Source organism: Melanaphis sacchari, unplaced genomic scaffold, assembly GCF_002803265.2.
Source record: "Melanaphis sacchari strain LSU unplaced genomic scaffold, SCAv2.0 Contig9_pilon_pilon, whole genome shotgun sequence".
Taxonomy (NCBI): domain Eukaryota; kingdom Metazoa; phylum Arthropoda; class Insecta; order Hemiptera; family Aphididae; genus Melanaphis; species Melanaphis sacchari.
The window spans coordinates 1,773,756-1,791,426 of record NW_020271711.1 but is presented as its reverse complement, the minus strand read 5'-3'; the positions used below and the strand labels follow the sequence as shown (position 1 = coordinate 1,791,426).

The window sequence follows — 17,671 nt, the reverse complement described above, 5'->3', positions numbered from 1 at the left end:
TTTTTATAAAAAATTTATAATCCTAAATTTAATTTTAAGATTCATTGGGTAAAATAATGGCGAAAAAACTATAAAACAAGAACTAGAAACTAAAATTTATTTATTAAACGGCAAAACACAAAAAGATAGGTACAATAACTTAATTAACTATTTCGATGATAGTTTGTATAATATAAAAATTAAAATAATTTTAGTTAAATTATGTACACAATGAACATTTAAAATAATATTCGATATTTCGATATTCGGTTTCTAAATGATACCGACGATTTAAATAATAATAAAAATTATTAAATCATGATTTATGATTTATTTTAAAGAACACAATTTTATTATAATATTCAAACCATTTGTTCATGGCGCAAAATTTATGCCGGCAACATAAACGTATGTTCGTGTTGGATTGCGCTCGTCAAAACATAATACCGTGTACCGTGTACGATAACATCTGACCGTTGGGTTGGTACGACCGAAAGAAAATCTCTTCCCCACTATCAGATTCTAGTGCAATAACATTTTAATTTTTTCATAGCCAGGCGCCAGACTTACACCCAAATCGCTTTTACTCGAGATACTCAAAAATTTATTTTGCATACGCAGAAAAGGTTGTTGACTTTTGAACGCAAACTTCATCCCTCTAATCGCCAAAATGCCGAGAGACTTTAAAGCACCAGTCAACGTATCGCCACTTATCAGGGTAAGTGATTTTTTTTTTTTTTAGTCAAACCATTTTTCACTACGCTCGAAAATATGCGGTTTGCCATTTCAATCATTGAATCTACTCTAGGCGTGTTGTTAAAAGTTACATGCTCTGTTTTTAAGAATTCAAATTATCTTCTCGCAATTAATTGTAAAAACCCATTCCCATTAGATCTACAGAGATAAAAATGCTTACATTTTTCTTTTGATCATTTCACACGGAAACGTGTTTATTAATATCAATTTCCGTATTTTATTAGATGCAATTGATATGTACTATTAAGATTAATCTGATATGATATTTCTGTGTAATCTACATTAGAAAGTTGAAAAAATTGCCAATATTTAGGTGTATGTTTTTGATATGCAGATAGGTATTATCAGAACTTAAAAATTGGTTTGCTCTAAAAGGTTCTTAATATTGATTGCTGAATATTAAACGATAATACATATTGTACTATATCATCATTTTTGTTATAACATTTATGTATCGTTATTAATGTTATATAGGTCATATTATAAATCTCTTATGCTGAGATACTATTGGGTATGAATAGTGGTTTAATTCATATTGTTAATAATACCTAAATGTAGATCACTTTATTAAATTCAAAAATTTAATGTAAATAGGGATTTAATTACTTTTAAAATATTTATGTTTTATTTATTTATATACATATGTATAAACAACAATTTAAATGTCAATTGAAGGTCATTAAAGAAATTTTATAAATTATTAAATAAAATTTAATGAACTTTACCTAAATAATAATAAATATTAATGGCAAATAGAGAGTATCTAAGTATTTGAAATAAAAATTTCATTTAAATTGAATACATTATTATGCTTTAGATCTTAGTAAAATAGATTAATGCAGCTTAACATTAAACAATAATTATATTCCTAATACTTGGAAGTAAAGGGGAAAATATGTGTTATTAATTTCATTTCAAATAACTAACAAACATAAAAAAAAAAATACTTATTATCTAGGATTTACAAATTCTACAAATTTGATTGATCCTTAATATATTACTTAGTTAGATATTTGTTTATAAACATACATATCTTATTTAAACAGTAAATTATTAAAAAAAATTACTGATATTTATTTGAATTACTTATAAAAAGTATTATTTAGAAAATTAATTTTAAAAATATTCACATTCAATGTAGTAATATTACAAAGTATATTGATTAAAGACACTTTCATTTTTCGCTAATTTATTTCACACAGTGATCACCTCTCAAAAATTCTTGCCTACCCAATTATTAAAGTTGAGAAACAACTTTAGGTTTGCTTATATAACATAACATTGTTCTTGAATATGAAAAAACTTTTTTCTTCACTGAAAGTAAATCGAATCATTTGTATTAAGTATACTTTATAATAAACATTGTCACAATAACATATTTTGTGCAAAAAAAATACTGTATACAATTTTTTATTTATTATTCAAATAGTAAAACCTAGTTTTACTAAGTGTTAGAGCTTCAGTTGTTAATATATTTTTATATGTGTATGAGTATATGTGCTTTAAAAATTAGATACTAATTATATTTATTGTTATTCAGTTTGGTCGATGGAGCTTCCTATTATTAGGTGTAACCTATGGAGCTACTAGACACAGTTATCTTCAAAAGAAAGAAGATAGAACAAAGGAATCTCGCCATCAAAAGATTGCTGAAAGAGAATCGAAGATTGCAGAAGAAAAGAAGAAATTTGCTGAACGTAATTATTAGTTAATACTAGCTAACAAAATAGGTTATAAACAAAATTATTAGTGTTAAATCTAACTAAATAATTTCTGGTTCAGTGATATAATTCAGTTTAGTTAACATGATCTTAATTTTGTGTTCCCTGTGGGAATAAATATAATTGATACTTCCAACCTAGTCTATTATATTTTTGTTCTGCAATTTACTAGAGTAATTCAACAAAGCCATCTTATTTCTCTCGATTCTATAAATATCTAATAATTTTTCTTGTATTTAATAGATGCCATATTTTTAAATTGCATTCTTAACAGTTAGTGTTCTTTTTATGAGTGATTAGTGATACTCCCACCTACATACTATTATGTACTCTTAAATAAAGCTTTCAATAAACAGTGTTATTTATTTGTAATATTAATTGTTTCAGAGGAAATCAAGAATTTGGACGTCATATTCAACCCACCGAAGACTGTTGCATAAAAAACAAATGGCAGGCATTTAGATTTTAATTAATAAAATGTTGTCTTATTGATATGTTCTGTATCTTATAGTAAACATTTTTATGTTTCCAATTGTAGTTATTTACACCACTCATAAATTACTTTAATGTGCAGATGAAATTTAATCGTGTAAGAAATTTGTACCGTAAAATACACTATTAAAAAAAATACATGGTTTCTTAGAACCTATAATTGTTTTATTGAGTATTCATTACATTATACACGTATATACCATTTATGAATTTATAAGTTTTAAATAATCGGCTATCAAACACAGGATTTCCAGATTAATGAAGGTTTGCATAAAAACATATTATGTGATTGTTTTTATTTTATAAAATTGATTTTTTAATGGGAATGGTTTAAAAAAATTATTGATTTTTATTTCAAGTGGTGCTTTTTAACCTTAATTTAAAATTTTTTTAATACCAATTTATAGTAAAGCAATGAATAAAAGAAAACGGAATTGCTAAATACTAGATTATTGAATGGTCTAAAAGTAATGCATAAAATACTTTTATAAATTATTTTATTTAGTTATGATTATGATAATTTTTTTTTTTTTTTTCATAATCATATACCCAGTAGTGTAACCACTGGGTGACTCCTCCCATCACGTATTCATGTTAACATCTTCTGATATCACATATTCTTATTGTCCCTAAAGGAACAGATCGTATAAACCTTATAAATAATAATAATAATAATAAAAAAAAGTTATGATTATATGAAGTCTATTTTGCATCCTTTGTCATAACTGTAAAATACACTAACATTAATTATAAAAAATAATTGCCATTAATAAGCTATTCAAAGATACTAGAATATAATTATTAAAAGTTTATTACTAATATTTATAAATTTCAATATTAATTTATTATTACAGATATTTTCAGTTTTAATAAATGTGTACTTTTAATTATTTCTTATTCATAAGTGAAAATTGTTCATTTAAAGTATGATAACATCTTAGCCAAGCAACACAAACTAATGAAAATCATTTTTAATTATTCAACTCGAATTTTTAAATGTTTCATCTATGAGTTGATAGCTGCAACAGAATGCTGTATAGATTAATACCTGTTAAGATTAATACATATGATCATTTAAAATGATTTTGTAATAACAAACAAATTAATTAAATACATTTATTGATATTGAAATACTTTTTATTTAATAGTTACATTTAAATCATTTAATACTTAAATAATATAAATGTTTGATTTAATTGATGTATAATAGTTCTTTAAAAGTTTAGTATAATTTAATTTCTTTAGTATTTAAGGTGGAATACAATTCAATATTTATTGTTAATTTAAAATTTTAACACAGATATCTAAATTTGCTAAATAGTGGTAATATGAATTAAGTGTATACATATTAATACTTTAAAACATCACTTTAAAATTATAATATAATATGTACTTAGTTATAAACATTATATATCTCTGGAAATAATTTTAAAATCTATAAGTTACAACATTATAATAGAAACATTTTTATTTCATTGACACTAAAATCAATGTACTTTCTTTAATTAGTTTATAATCACAAACAAAGAATTTATAAAAACACATACAGGGCAAATGAATTACATACATATTAGGAGTACAATAATACATTTATAAAAACAAATAGAATTAAGGCAATACATGAAGTTAGTAAAAGGCAAATGTATAAATTAAGAATTAAATAAAGGAAAAAAAAAATGGTTAATTCAATAAGAAATAATAAATAATAAATCAAATAAGAAAAATTTTTGATGCTTGTATGAAGTTAAGTCATGGTACACAATAAATAATGTTGATACAATATTAAATTTTTCATTTTTCTGGTGTTTCAATGTCGAAAAAGAAAAAAGTATATAAATAAATAAATAAATATGTTGTTTGAGGAATAATTGCATTTACCAGAGAACAGATTATTTTATTGTTGACTATATTCCGGCAATGGTTTAACAATACCCTGTGTAAATGCATAATGTATGCAACTGCAAACAAATTTATATTGATTCTAAAAAAAAAAATGTTTATTTACGCAGGTATTATTAATAATGTAAGAATAAACCAAATGCACTATTTCAAAATCATAATAACATATATTTTAAATTATTATATAATGTGTGAAATATCACACAGATACTTTCTTGTAAAAAATGATTAAAATGCATCCAAATTTAATGTATATAAATATTTTATTTTAAGTGTACTTACTGAAGTTTGTACCATCATAGCTCGTTGATCTCGCATTTGTCGGACAATTTCAAGTGGATAAACAGGTTGACCTGCTTCTATTAAACATAATGCAGTCTCTAGTAAAATTATCACTCCTGTACGTCCAATTCCAGCTGAACAATGTATAACAACAGGTTCAACAACACCTGCACGTTCTTTACGAACAGCTCCTACTAAATTTAACAAGCGATCTGAATCGTCTGGTACACCGTGATCAGGCCATAAACTATATTGAAGTTGTGTAACAGATCTAGTTTCATTAGTCTGTAAAATATATTTTTAAATTAACTATGTACATCTTATGTCAAAAAATAAAATATTTAAACTTAGAATTTTCCAATATTTTTACATATATAAGTCTTATTTTTAAGCTATTTAGTATTTATCCATTTAAGGGAGTACAGATCGTCTTTAATGTGAATTATGTTATATAGTATATTGATAAATGATGACGAATACAATTAATTACTTGTATTAGATACATGTATACACATTTAACTTAAAATTAATATGTAAATTAGAAATTGGAAAAAACACATAAATGCAAGACAAAATGTTTTCTGTGATTTGATTTAAAAAATTCAAATATATTCAAATTCATAAAAATAAATCCAATTTAGTTTTTATTCAATAATATATTAATTCACTTTAATACTTAAACTAATAGAACTTAAGGTGAACTATTGGTAAAAAATTAGCTATTATACTGTTATACCTATTGTAAAACGAACGAAAAATGCGATTAAGATGTCTTTTAATGAATACTTACGCTTGTTTCAGTTAACTCTATTTGTCGATAAACAATAATGTTAGAAGTATCAGTTTCTTCAGACACCAATTTTAATGTTATATTGCTGTTAACTTCTAATGTTTCATTGATTGGCGGCCAGTATTTAGCACATTTTTGACGACCTTTTTCAACAAGCGCAGTAACCATAACAATTAAGGTACTACGGGATTCTAATACCATATTCCAGAAATCACTTATTGTTGTTTGAAGTGGTCCTATAAAAAAAAAAAACTAGTGTAAACTTAAATAAGAAATTACTTCTAAATTTAATATGTATTTACTAACCTTGTGTTGCTATGTATCTGTTAATAATTCCTGAACCTGGTATTTCCATATTTATATAGTTGGCATTAATATAATCATGATCTTGATTTTTGATAATATATCGAGTTATATCATCTGAATAATATTCAAAAAAATATTTAGAATTAATAAACACGATTTGTTTGAAATTATACGTTTTTTATATAACAATATATTAATAATTTTTTTTCTTTAGATATATGTATATACTAAAGAAGTTTCATCAAATTTCTTACAGGGAGCTATATCACGATATCTATTTTTATGTATATTTTGAGTGGTTCTAGCACTATCCATTGAAGTTTCTGGTTTATGCCTATATAGTTGTTCAAATTGTGTTAGTAAAGATCCACTTGCTAAACCATCTCCAAGCAGTAATATAGATTGAACCAATGGATCAGATGACATATTACTTGGAGGAGATTCTGGTATATACTGAAATAAAGGTTCTTCTTCTTTTTCTTTCAAACAATCATCGTCATCGTCATCGTCATCACCTATAAATTATAACTTATCATAGAAACATTGATTTTTCTACATTTTAAAGTATATATAAAGAGTTCATGAAAAAGTTGAATTAATATAAAATAATTTAGGTTGCAAATACTACAAAGTAATATTTAATGACTAAATTAAAATTTAAAATTATTTTAAAATTTGTACACTTAAGTAAATTATTATAATAACTGTTTGCTTTTATATCTTAATATTTAATGACATGGTTACCAAAATTTAGAGTAATAACATATCTTTATAAAGTAAATTTATTATTAATTTTACAAAAAAATAAACATAGTTATTTCATATAAAATAATAACATAATTTTCAAGTACAGGGATAAATACAAATGTATTATTAAATATATTTTTAATACATTATTTTTATCCTTATTGTGATTTATGTCTTATTTTAGCTATCCAAACTTATAATTTTAATTTTAATTCATGACATATCTTAATAACAATTCCTGCAAATAAATAAACCTTTAAAACTATTTTTATAAATTGTTAAACAGCATTAACACTGATATAATGGACAATTTATTTTATTTAGAACAATATTTCAAATACAACAGTAATTGCTCACTTAGTAAGATAAACATTATCTGATATTTATATTTAAAAATGTATTAAATATCGAACAATTTAAATATCACTTTTCATAGAACTTTGAAAATTGAATTAAAAAAAAACAAATTATTTTCTTCTATATTAGGTATATAATAGTTTGATACATTTTTTTCTTATTATTAAAGATAAAAAAAATTATTTTATAAATATATTATCTAAATTATTTCTTATGATTTTTACCTTTTTGTTGAACTGTTAAAACTAATTTTCCATCATGTTCAACATCTCTAGCTGCTCTAATTAAATTAACTACATCATCATGAACCATCTCACTGACTTCTTGGCCATTTATCATTAAAACCTAAATGATTCGATATTGTTAATAATTTGCATTCAAATAATGTATATTAAGTATAAATAATTTAGAAAAATTATACTTAGATCTTAAATTAGCAAATTAATCAAGGTTTAAAATTCTAAGAATATAAGAAAAATGTATAACTAACCTGATCACCTTCGCAAAGTTTAGGTTGTGATCGATAAGCTGCTGTGTTAGGGACAACTCTAGACACAACAATTGGTAATCCTAAATCTGAACCACCCCTTACATTAAATCCAAATCGCCCTTCCTCATCAGCATTCATATGAATGCAAACAACATTATTTTCACAGCCCTGTAAAAAATGTATACCACATTAAAAATAATTTTCTAGTTTATTTGTATAGAATTTTAGTGTTGAATATGAAATAATCAATAACCACAGCAATATTATAAATTGAGAAATTGATCATAGTACATAAAATTAGTATTAAGAACTAAATGTACATTAAACAAAAATTTATTAAATCAAAATAATTTAATGAAAATACGTCTTTCAGTACAAATATATTAAATTATCGTTTATTGAAATAATCAATGTAATTAATAACTAGTTTATTTATTAATTTAGGCAATTAGGCACTATAATATGCTATAAAATAATTATAAAATATTACCAAAGAAGATTCTGTATCATAAGCTGGGATATCATAAATACTACTTGAAATATCATCATCGACATAATTTCGGCCAGTTGCAGCTAATCCAGCTCCACTACTACTACTACTTGGGCGAACAGCCGAAGATATAAATCCACCTTCACTAAAAAACCATAAATAAATAGAATTAATGTTATAATTTATTTAATTACATTACAAAGAATGGAAGCATTTGTGATTAAATTGCATTAGGAAAAACCCTAGACAATATTATTAGATAAGGTTTTTAAATATATCAAACACTTTATTATAGAAAGATGTAGTTATATTATAATACAGCAAAAATCTGACATTTTAAAGTTATACAGAATGTAGATCGGTCATTCTAATTTAAATTTAACTAATTAGATCATATTTTAAATTAATTATTTCAATTCGTTGAAAATAAAAAACTAAAATTAGGCGTTTAATTGATTTATAGAATAATCTTTTTGTAAAATATTTTTTTAATATGTATAGAAATGGCTTTAAAATATAATTTTTAAATTAGAAGAATAATTTAAGGTTTCTTCCATACAAAATTTGGTAACAGTGAAACTGACATTTTCCTTAAGTTATAAATCACTTACTCATCTGATACAAGCGATGAATTTGGACCCCAAGCAGGTCTTGGTTCTTTATCAACCGACTTAACTTTATTGTCATGTGACCCCTTAGCAGATGATTTGAGAATTGATTTTGAACTTTTATTTTCAGTATTGTTGTTAACTGGTTGTTTAGAGCAGTACTTACTTTTGAATCTAAAGACAATAATTTAGTATATGAGGCTGTATAATTTTAAAATTCAAAATTTTTTTAAATGAATTATCAAGTACAAATTGAATTATTATTTTTACAAAAATTTCAAAGCCAAATACTATTAAATAGTAAAATACAATGCCAAAAAAATAGCTATTTTACAAGTTTACTAATATAAATTATTATTGTTAAAATTATGAAATATTTATAAAACAATTATTACCTAAGAAATGTTCGGTGAGGTCGTGGTTGAGACATACGACTCTCTTCTATTGTTTGTATCTCAGTTCGTCCAGAATATGAAAATCGTGAACCTAGAAGAAACGGACCTGGCAACAATCTTCTAAATCCTCTATTATTTGATGGGCAAATAGGTTGATTTAGCCGGAAAAATGAATGATGTTCAACACAAGATTTCCATAAATGTTTAGATGAACGATATGTCATCATGTTAAAGCCCAATACTGTATCATAATTTTCAGACTGTAAATAATTGAATTTTTAAACTCAAACATAAAATATACATGGTATTTATATAAAAAGTTTAATGCATAATTTTTTTACCATTTCTCTTCGAAGTTGAACAAAAAAATGTCTTCGCTTAAATGATATTTTTACTATTTTTGCCCATGATAAAGTATTGATACGAATATTATTTTGGAACACAACTAAACCATTACATGTAACTCCAATATCTAATTCTTTATCAGAAGAATCCTAGTATTCAACAAAAAAAAATAATTTTTAATTTTATTTAAGTTTATGATTAAAAATACCTACTTTTGCTTTATGTAAATCAACACCATACATATCTAATCTCTTTCCATGGTCCAAGAAATTAAATTCAGCATCAGCGGGAGATTGACCCCTATTAATTAAAAAATTTTAAAATACACTTATATTTGTTATTAGATATTTATAAATTATTTACTTGTGTAATTTATGTAATTCAGAAATTTGATTTTCCAATTGTTCTGTTTGACCAGGAATAAGAACCATACCAGATATATATCCAGGCTTATGTTCTTCGGGATGATAATCTCCAAGTTCAGCTAAAACATTAAATTTATATTTTGTTTATATCTTTTAAATTATTGTATTTTTTTAAATTATAAATTACATTGAACGGTATAACTGGCAAGAAGACATGCAGTACTTGGAGACACAAGAAGTTTTCCATGTAAAATATCTTTTCGTAATTGTAAATACAAATGATATCGAGTGTATTCTTCTTGGAGTTTACTTGGATCAGACACATAAAATTTTACACAAAAATAAAAAAATCCTCCTGAAATTTTAAATAATACAATAAAAAATAATTAAAATTATATCATAATATAAATAATTGTAATTAAATAATATGCTTCTTTATTTATTTTATAATTTATAAATTAAAACTATTATATTCATGTTGTTTTTTAGACAACTGCTTAAATTATGTATAAAAAAAATTATAAATTGTCTGTTAAATATTAATAATAAATTACCTCTCATTTGTTTTTTAATACTTTTTTTTGGATTCAGCCATCTCTAAAGATATTAAAAAAGAAAATGTTAGTCATAATCTTAGGTTAATCTATATAATAATAATAATAATAATAATAAACATACTATAACATCTGTATTTGACACAGATGGAGTTAGCCCATTTTCAGTGAATTGTAAGCCAAAATAATCTTTTTCAATTAATTCTAAGTGTTGAAATACTGCTTCTAGTAATGCTTCACCTTTAGCTCGTTTCTAATTATTTTATTTTATTAATATAAATAATAATGTGATTAAAAATTGTTAATACAACTGTTGAAATTGAAAAACTCTACTAAATACTAAACTTACATCAAGTTTAAAACAATGCTGAGTGTCATCAAGAAATACAACAGTAGCATTGATCGACTTTAAACGACCTCTGTCTACAGCCAATTCGGTAGCACGAACATTGTATGTGCCACTCGATCCTGCTAAGGTTCTTCTTGACACACCTTCTATCATTATACGTCATAAGTAATCCATAAGAAATTTTCTAAAAACATAATTTAAATTATATTAATACATAAATTTATGATATAAAAGTTTAAGAATTATTTATATGAATCTGAATCAAAAGCTTTCAAGACATTAACAATAGTACATTGTCCTTTAAGTTAAATTTCATATTTTTGTTACATTTTATTAAATGTTATAAAATGAAAATAATTTAGCTCATAAAACTAGATAAATGCTATATAATTTATTAATAAGATTAATTTTTCTATTTAGTATGGATTAAAAATAATATTTGTATAGCTTTTAAAATATTAATCTGTTTATTTAAAAATTATCAACATATAGGCTATATTGAATTAATTTAAAGAATAATAATCTTAATTGGAAACTTGCCCATGACCTGTTTTTTAAATCCACTATTATAGCAAGAAGTGATATTCAACATTTTACTCATCGACCATGTGCACACCATAGGTACAAATTATATATTATACACAATAAGAATTAAATTTCATGCTGATATTTTAAAATACCAATCTGTTCTTCATATTAATTTTGATACAATAGAGAGAGATTTGATATATTATAACAACCAGTTCTTTGATAAACACTATTGCAAATTTACCATTTGGCTTGTATGACAATCAGCTTTCATTAATTTTGCTCCCAACTTTAAATAATATGTAAGCTATTTTATTACGAGTATATTATTGCAGAATATATTTGTCTATCAATAGTTACATTTTTATAAATAAAACAATAAATAAATTTATAATTACTCTTTTCATGTAATTTAGTCATCAATGTTACCAAGATGTTTTGGAACTTGGTTTATATGCCCTTTATAAAAAGTGGTCTACTTAGCAAATAGGGTATGTAATTAGGTAAACACAGATAGCTTAAGTTTAACTAAAACATTAATACTTATATCCTTATAGTATTAAACATTTTTAAAATAGAAATAAACTAATAAAAACACAAATATTTATAAGAGATCAGTATATTCCTATACATAACTCTACCTTAATTTTTTAGAATTTTATGCCCAAAAATCATGGTGAAAATTGGAATAAATCAAGTGAAATAGAGAGAAATGAATATGATTTTACTTTAAAAAAATACTATTGATCATATTACCTAAAAATATTACTTTTTTCTTTAAATAATTCATACTTAAAAAACTAAGAAATTCACTCTGCAATATAATAGTTTTTGAGAGTACTTTGCCATTGTACAAATCATTGTAATGAAAGTTTTAAACTTAAATTCATTGATAAATCATAATATTCTTTCAAAAATGATTCTCAAAGAGAATATCTAAGAATATTGAATAATGTTCATTGGTAATATTATAATAAGTTAAAGTTATTATTATTGACAAAAAAATTATATACTATCAAACTAGAAATCCAGATAACATTTATCATAGTTTATCTTAAAATTATCAATAATAATAAAAAAATAATACATACATGTAAAATTAAATTACATAAGATATTATTTTAATTTTATCAACTTAACTATTAAGTTAATATCAATAAAATATGACACACAATAAATTTAATGGTATAAATATTAAATATTCAAAACTTAATAAAGTTTTTTGAAAATATCATTATATATAGTTTAGTTATTAATAGGCTTGCCATTAGTCCCAGTTTTAACAGCATGTCCCGGTGCACCAGTTAGCATTATATTATTTAAAATCGAAACATGGAATAATATTATACATAATATCATTACATTATTACATGATTATCGTATTATTATGTTACTCTGTTTATAATCTGTTTATTATGTCCATATAATTATACTAACATACTAAAAAAAAAAAAAATGGTTATTTTTTAATACGATGTCCCAGTTAGTGATTTTAAAATCTGGCAAGCCTAGTTATTAATAATTAATGGAAATAATGGAAAGATGAAAAGTTTTAAGACCCCTAATATTTTTGGAATTATAATTACCATAAAAACAGTATAAGATATAATATTATAATATATGTTTTTGATATATCATAATGGGGGTAAAAATATATATAAGGAATTTTGTAATTATTAAATTTGAAATTCAAAAATATAAAAAATATTCTTAAACTAAACATTTTTTAAATTTAAAAATGTATTATGATTTAGCTTACCAAATCGCAACAAAATCAATACTCTAATTTTATACTAAAGTATTAATAATCAATAATAAATAGTTATTCAATAGCAATTATCATTTTTAAACTTAAAATATTTTTTTAACTCAAGGATTATCAATTTGTAACAATGTTTAGGTACATTTTGAATAGACAATTGAAAATCTGCCTTGGCAATTTAAAATTGATAAATTCCTAACTTAACTCCAAAACTTCAACAGGTAAGCGGAACAAATATTTGTATTTTCTGAGTAATACACATCTAGTAAATTATACTAATATGAACTTATTTAAATGTAATGTGTTATAATAATTTTAGTTAATACGTTATGTTGTAACATTAAATTTTACCATAATTATATTACTTTATTTATACTTAAATACTTGAATAATACATTTTATAACTTATATACATGTATATATTATATAATAATAACAACATATAATTATTGAATTCATAAATTAAATTATAAATATTACTAAAATATTGTGATGGCTTATCATCAACAATAAGACAATACTGGTAAAGATGTTCATGACAAATATTCGATAAAATTTTTCACAATAAGGTCATTCCAATCAGAAATTGTAAATGGAAGGCACTAGAATCTTTATTTTAGTGTTATGTAAAATAAAAGAAATGCCAAACCCAAGAATTTCTGTATAATAGATATAATTTGTCTCAAATTGTTTAAAATTGCTTAATGAGAGATAGTAGTTTATAATTGTTTTAAAATATAATTAAAACTATAAATCAGATATCTTATATTTTGATCTATTACGCAAAAACAATTTAATTAAAAATTACCGAGTGTAAACTTTCAATTGCCTATATTTTATTTTAAAAAATTTTATAAAAAAAAATTAATTCTCAAATTTAAAAAAAAATTATTTATTTCAACATCTAAGTTTAATTTTAAATTTATTGAATTATATAAAACTCTTTGAACTTATTTATAAACTTAAAAATGTGATAGCATAAAAATATGTTATTGTAAAACTGATAGTCAAATATTTATATCAGTTCACTATTTTCAATTTTACCCTTGAAAATTTCTTAGATATAAAATAGAATAAAAATATAACTGTAATTTCTCACAAAAAATATTTTTGTGCTAATTGTTAATAATATAAGCTTACGATCAAAAAAATATATGTTATTATAATAATAACACTTAAAGAACATATTTAAATTTATATATTTTGTAAATAATGATGAAGTTTATAGATATGCCTTGACTAGGATTCGAGACTTAAAGCACTAGCAATGTTTGAAATACATGTTTAATTTTACCAAAACAATGTTAGTTACATTTTTTTTATTAGTTTATACATTTTTAATCCACATTTTCTATAATAAAATTGTAAATTCATAACATTTAAATATTATCACACGAGTTGATATTATATTAAAAACCTAATTAGTTTGTAGAAAAATAATAACATGAACATTTTCTCTTAGCAAAAATATAAAATAGGTGTAGTAAGAGTCAATATAATTTGTATATATCATAATAAAATTTAAAATTTTTTAAACAAATTTTATAAGATGGTGTTAATATCTTATGAAATTTTTTATATGTTTATCAAGTTAACAACATAGTTATAATTAGTAAATAATAATTGAATAAAAATGAGTTAATAATATTTTTGTTTATCTCCAAAAAATGGAATAATGTTAAAAACAAAATAAATTTACTTACCGCTATACATATATTACAATAGTTATAATTAAATTATACTAACATTTCAAATAAGTAATAATAATGGCTATAGACTATCTTAGAGAATCTTTTTATATGTAAATTTAAATTAAAAAACTGATAAAAGCATCGTACTATAATTAATGTAAACATATATCACACATAAATAGTATTATAATAAATAGTATCACTCAATCCTATAGCTAGTTTTAGCAATCATTACACCTTTAAAATAATATTACCAGTATGCCATAATAAAAAACATCTTTTACTACTATTTATTGGTCTATATTTTTGATGCAATTAGTTTATGAATAAGATTTCAATATTTATCATAATTTAAAAATTTAAAATCAAAACATTTATTCTATAATCTTCTACAGCGATTAAAACTATTAAGTTATAACTCATACACTTGAATTTTAATAGTTGAAGTGTATGTTATACATGTTACGAATATTTCATTTGATTATATAAATATGGCTTAGGTAATACTGATTATATGAATGACAATTATAATGGTAATTTTATTTATCTACACCATAACATAAAAAATTATAGTATAAAAAAATTAATTTAACATAAGATAATTTTCATAAAATATTCTTGAATATTAAAGTATTAAAATTTTAATTTTATTGATAAACCATTAAAATTAAATTTAATAAATTTATTTTGAATACTATTATAACAGTAATGATCATAGATTCTTAAGCCGAGTTGCATAAATAATCACTATACATCGTTATACATAATGAATCAATAGTCTAGGTTAATTAATCTAAATGTGTCCATTAAATTAATCAATTTTTTGGTGCAACCCGACAATAGTCTTTTGAAATGCTCACATAAAAATCCTTAAGTAATTCATAAATCTTAAGGTATGAAAATATTATTAGCATATTATTGAATACTTAAATAAAAGTTTTGGAAAAAATTATACGTCTACAAATAATAATATTGTTTACAACTAACCACAGATATATCGCCGTTGGTTCTTGACTGATGAACGTACAATGCTCTGAGATCATGGCTGTATGCAGATGCTGTGATGTCGAACTTTTCAAAGGCAGTCTTAATGTATTGAATGCGTTACGATTTAGTAGTTTGTGCAAAAAGCAACGGACAGTATATTCGTAGAGAAGCAGCATATCAAATGCATTGTTAAGCGGTGAAAATCGTAGTTCGATCACTAGCTATTGTGTTGCACTGGTCATATGAAATTTGCGAGGAACCGTACTACCGTAACCTCACGAATGAATAATTAATTAATAATAATAGTAATAATAATAATAATAATAATAATAATAGTAGTAGGAAAAAATCCTAATCCTATACAAATCAAAAACGATTGTAATTCAGTAATTGTAAACAAATAATAATAATAATAATAATAATAATAATTTATATCACATCATTCGCGTCGTTATCTAAATAATGATTTTTTATTTATTTCAGCAAAAATGAAAAAAAAATAAAATATGGTCGACAAAACGGGGCGTTAGCAGTTGATCGACCGGGGAACTGCCGTGGATTGCGCGTTTGGCCGTTTGGTCGACGGCGCACATTTGACTGTTCGTCGCTTTGTCGTCTTGTTTGTTTTGTTGGCGATAGGTCACATTATTACGGTGACATTTTGGCACGGTACGGCAGTGACACTGCATTAGTCATTGTGTCATCTTGCGGACGGCGTAGTGTATACGATAACAATTATTATTGTAATACTGTTACAATTCTGTAGATTTCCGTCTGGCGTCTGCGACAGTGTAACACTGCACGTCAGCATCATGTAAAATGACATTATAATAATAATAATTATATTATGATTTATGAATAATATATATATATATATATATATATATATATATATATATATAATAATGTACAATAATTTAACTATGATTCCGTGACGACTGCTGAGTGACTGACGGATGATGTCATGATGATAATATTAATTAATATTTTAATATTATAATTATTAAATATTAAAAATACATTAATGACATCGTTGTGACTTGTCTAATTTAGACGGATGATAGATGTTAAATTGTTATTTATGCATTTTTCTGAATCTATACGGGACGGTTGTTTTATTGTACAACGTTCATTATTTTCAAATCTATTAATGTCTTTGAAAATATTTTTCTTACACGAAATAAAACAGCATTTTCTTGAAATTATTATCGTTTATCGTTATTATGTTTTTTGATTTCTCGATTGGAGCAAAATATATTATCTCGGTCTCTCGACGTATAAAATTCAAAATTCGGACGATTGGTATTGGTATACGGTATACGATTATGAGTTATAAGTAGATATACAAGTTAACTGGCACTTGGTTATCGAAAAAATGTTAATTATTGTTCTAAATATAATCCTAATAAACCATTAGATACGATGGAAACTGCAATTTGGAAAAATAGATTATTGTCTGTGAATCTAATTTTATTTTCCGATCCTAAAATCAAATAGGTGCCTATTCCGTTTTAGTATTTAGTAGGTAAGCTTTTTATGTACCCAATAAATTGAATTTTTTATTTGTAAGACTGTTGTAGACATTGTGTCAAATCTTTTTTCCGTCCTACTTATTTAAAACAATGAAAAACAAGCCTAATATGAGGAACTTGCACGTTTGTCAAGTTTGAGACACGCTTTAATAGTGCAGAAATTCAATGCTAAATGTCAGCATTTAATCTATGGTTAGATTAAATTAGCCCACTCATAATATTTTTCTAAGCTTGTATATGTATAGT

General features: G+C 23.5%; 2 protein-coding genes across 2 annotated transcripts; one reads left to right on the top strand and one right to left on the bottom strand.

Annotated features, from left to right (window-relative positions):
• Window positions 1–517: 517 nt before the first annotated feature.
• Window positions 518–3,086, top strand: LOC112603202 (ATP synthase subunit e, mitochondrial). Its single transcript, XM_025351682.1, has 3 exons — window positions 518–697; window positions 2,276–2,432; window positions 2,844–3,086. The coding sequence occupies exons 1-3, from the start codon at window positions 650–652 to the stop codon at window positions 2,894–2,896; spliced, it is 258 nt and encodes an 85-aa protein (XP_025207467.1). The 5' UTR covers window positions 518–649; the 3' UTR covers window positions 2,897–3,086.
• A 1,254-nt stretch (window positions 3,087–4,340) lies between these two features.
• Window positions 4,341–16,289, bottom strand: LOC112603243 (tyrosine-protein phosphatase non-receptor type 4). Its single transcript, XM_025351737.1, has 18 exons — window positions 15,894–16,289; window positions 10,926–11,109; window positions 10,701–10,829; window positions 10,577–10,619; window positions 10,210–10,377; window positions 10,021–10,141; window positions 9,870–9,957; window positions 9,654–9,806; window positions 9,313–9,572; window positions 8,921–9,091; window positions 8,310–8,454; window positions 7,820–7,987; window positions 7,554–7,674; window positions 6,480–6,740; window positions 6,226–6,339; window positions 5,920–6,155; window positions 5,130–5,414; window positions 4,341–4,929 (listed from the first exon to the last, which is right to left on the bottom strand). Exons 2-18 carry the CDS (start codon window positions 11,076–11,078, stop codon window positions 4,843–4,845), a joined length of 2,703 nt encoding a protein of 900 aa, XP_025207522.1. The 5' UTR covers window positions 11,079–11,109; window positions 15,894–16,289; the 3' UTR covers window positions 4,341–4,842.
• Window positions 16,290–17,671: the final 1,382 nt, after the last annotated feature.